This window comes from Aedes albopictus, unplaced genomic scaffold, assembly GCF_035046485.1.
Source record: "Aedes albopictus strain Foshan unplaced genomic scaffold, AalbF5 HiC_scaffold_607, whole genome shotgun sequence".
NCBI classification, from domain to species: domain Eukaryota; kingdom Metazoa; phylum Arthropoda; class Insecta; order Diptera; family Culicidae; genus Aedes; species Aedes albopictus.
In genome coordinates, this window is record NW_026917429.1 from 21237 (window position 1) to 25000 (window position 3764).

General features: G+C 39.3%; 1 protein-coding gene across 1 annotated transcript; it reads left to right on the forward strand.

Annotated features, from left to right (window-relative positions):
* Positions 1 to 532: 532 nt before the first annotated feature.
* On the forward strand, positions 533 to 3764 carry LOC109410578 (glycoprotein endo-alpha-1,2-mannosidase; the record flags this gene model as incomplete). The annotated part of the gene is given in 2 exon segments (XM_029875415.2): positions 533 to 1077; positions 3179 to 3764. Coding segments are annotated over 2 exon segments (988 nt in total), but the record flags the coding sequence as incomplete, so codon positions are not given.

The window sequence follows — 3764 nt, forward strand, 5'->3', positions numbered from 1 at the left end:
TATTTCAATATAGCACACAATTCTTATTTGCTACTCCGTGACTGACCAAAGCAATCGAAATTACACAAGGAACCAATAAATAGGCCTTGCGACTAGCTTACTATTCTCAGTGTGTATAAGTATGTATTTCAATATAAATGAAAATCGTACAAATTATTTACTTTTCTTGAATCGGGTGTTATGAATGTGCCAATGGCAGCTGAACGGTTCAGAAAAAAACGATAAAATTCGACACTGTGGAATACTCACTATGAAGAGTGAAACACAGATAAATTGAATTCCACACCGCAATTGTCGCGAATCACGATGCATCCTATCGTATAGCTATGAATTCTAATAATAGAATTCTGTTTACAAACATGCAGTATATACCACAGAATCGCACGCCTAATAGATTTATCTCACCCCAATTGCACAAATTCCTTCTCCGTATGAGCCGAGACGCCGCGGCACAAGAACAGCTGGCTAATGTCATATTCTCCAGGATTGGTTTCCGCACATGCGTACGTCGACCCCAATCGGCCGAATCGAAACAATATTATTCGCAAATTTTATTCGATACATCACTTTCCATCTGACGTTTAAGCAAACCAAACTAAGCTGAGCAAAGTTCGAAATTTTTCAATCGAAATCATAATGTGAAATAGTTAATCGAAGATCTGCTCATTGGTGAAGATGTCCTTCCTCACTTTCAAATTTTCCATCAAATCGATGAAACTGCTGATTTGTTTCATCGGAGTGTCCTCGCTGTTGCTGCTGGTTTTCTGTCTCTATACAACGCTCAACACTTCGGAGAAGGCCGTACCACCTTTGATCCCCGGACCGGACCAGAACGTTATCAGCTACGAACTACTGAGAAGTCAGAACGCAGCACTGGTACCGGAAAAATACAACGAACATGAGGTCAAGTCTCGCATCATCAGAGACAAAATCAAGCGACTGGCCGGTGGTAGGAATACCGATCTAAGCACACCAGCCCGCCGTAACCGGACGATCGCCCTGAATCGGAACATACAGATATTTTACTATGCACCGGTGGCGTGGTACAAACCGCATCCCACCGTTCCAACTGATCGGGTGAGTTTAACGATCATCGACGGGGTGTTCATCATACTGGCAATTGGGAGGCTCGTTGGTATTTTTACGTTTTACCACGCACATATAAGGATTTGTAATAAGGGATCCATATAAATTTGTTCGATTTCCTTATGTAGGTAAATTGGCTACTTCCGGTTTTTCTTGCTAGCTGGTGACTATGTTATCATGTGTTTCCAAAAAGATTGAGAAACAAATGGAGGTGCGTGGTTGTTTGTGACTATGCTATCCATGTTAAGTGACATCCTACTCCATGGCAGAACATAAATTATTAAAATTATTAATTAATTGGCTTCTTTAACGGTTTTGAGGTAATTCGATATTCTCAATCTGCATGTCAAACTGAGCCGAAATCCAAATTTTCATGAGTTTTGGTGCCCTGGAACCTATTCAAAAATCAATTTCAAGCTTGTATGGGAGCGATTTGTCGAGTCATCCCTTGTCGCAGTTTGTACTGGGCGGAGCTGTCAAACAGTCGCCTAGCTGTCAAAATGTGATTCCAAAAAATCTCTGAAATTGATTTTACTTTTTTATTTTATTTTATTGATGCACAAGGGGGTCATAGGGCCAAGTCTCCAATGCAAGTCCGAGAACTCGCATCGTCCATAATACACCTTTGAATTTGGCAGTAGGCATAGCAACCTTTTTAGCCCTGCGGCTTTTAATTTTTGCGTGGTCTTAAGGATTGGGAAAGGTGGGAAATTGATGTGATTTATTGAGTGGTTTTGTTTTGAAGTTGGGTTGCTCCTTTCCATTTTAAATTTTGATTATGTTTTTGGAATGCTGCTTCTTCCTCATCGCAATCCCCATCAAAATACGCTAAGCCTATGTTATCTTGCTGTCTGTGGTTTCTAACACATCGTCTTCGTAGTCCAATTTCACTATCTCCTGCTACAATAGTTTCATCGCTTTCCTAAATTCGGCTCTGTCATTAACAATGTCCTTCCAATATTCCAACGAATATCCTTCCATATCCACATCTTGTCTACCGCTGGATTTCCATGTGAAATAAGGTCTTTCAACTTTTTTCCCGGGATTTTGTAGATTAGTGTTTTATGCATGCTTTCCTTACTTCGGAGCACGGCTTAGACATGACTGAGTACAAGCAATGCTCATCTCCAGTGATAATTTTAACCAGCATCGCACCACCATCGTACTGCATTACTTCCATTTTTCACTGCTATCATTGGCTACTGTTATCACTCATGATGCATGAAAATATAAAAGAAATGTTAGTAGCGCTTTTGGTGATACTTTCACAACGGAAATTCAGAATGGTTCAACGGATGCAGATGATAAGATCATTACTGCTGGCTAGCAGCGTTCATCAAACTCAGTCGAAGATAAAACTTAAAATATACGAACATCAAGAGCGACAAATAGACGATCCCGGATATTCTAAAAAAAAGAATGATCTTCTATCCGATCTACAAATGATCCTCACAAGCAAAATCTTTCGTTCAGGCACTTTTGAATGTCCGTATGCAACTTGTTCTCACAAGAAATCTGCCTCGACCAAGTTGGCAAAACGCACAAATACCCCTTTCTGAACCGAAGGGCTTTGAAAATGATTTTAGTTGCCAAAATAAAGTTTAAAAAATCTGAAAAAAAAATCATAGTGGCTCAGAAAAAGGTGCTCTTCCGTATAAAATCAAAAAATTAATCCATTTTTCAAAATTTAAAAACCCAATTTGAAAATCTTTTGGTTTTGCAAACCAACATTACGAAGAATCGCTAAAAATCAATAAAAATCCATTCGTTTCATGAATTTTGCCACTGTAATATCAAGTAAGTACACAGAAAATTGAAAAAAAAAAATACCATTTTACTCCACATCCCAATGTAGAATAGAAACACATGGAAATTGATCTTCATAAAATTACAAGAAACTGTGGAAGTGCTCATAGAACATTAAGCTAAGAAACTAGCTTTGTCGCAGTTGGTAAAAAATACCGGAAATCATACAAATAACTTCTTCCTGTCAGTTTTTGTAAAATACGTGAATGTTAACTCGAATGTTGTCGAATCTTTATTGCTTTAATAAAGTCATAGTAAACAAAGAAATCTTTTCTACCATTTCCAGGTGGTAAGCCGCATTACCGAGAATGGATCCGCCGTTTCGTTCCGTCCAAACGATGAACAAACAATCAACGTAGCGTTCTATCCGAAGCGCAAGCTGTACAACACTACAGAAACGATCATCAGAGAACATTTTAACGATATTCAAAATTGTGGAATAGGAGTTGTAATCCTCGTTTGGCATCCGACGTTCCACGAGGGATTACTAAGAGCTATCTTTAAAACAGCAGCCATCCACAATCTCAAGATAGCAATCGAAATACTTGAATATCCGGAACGAACGATCGAAAGTATTCGAAATAATGTCAAATACTTCATCGACTTGTTTGGGAAGGATCAAGACAGCAGCACGCTGAGCTACTTTAAAGTCCTCTCCAAACAGCGAGACCTTCCGATATTTTATATCAGAAAGGCATATCAAATAGTGGATGCAGAATGGATGCGATTACTCTCGCGTAACGGGATTCTAACAATTCGCGGAACTAGCTACGATGCCATAGTTTTGGCCCACATTTCAACCAAAGAGCACAAATCGATTGTGCGCCGAGGAGGATTCGATGGATTCTACACGTACCTCCCGAGCAACGGCG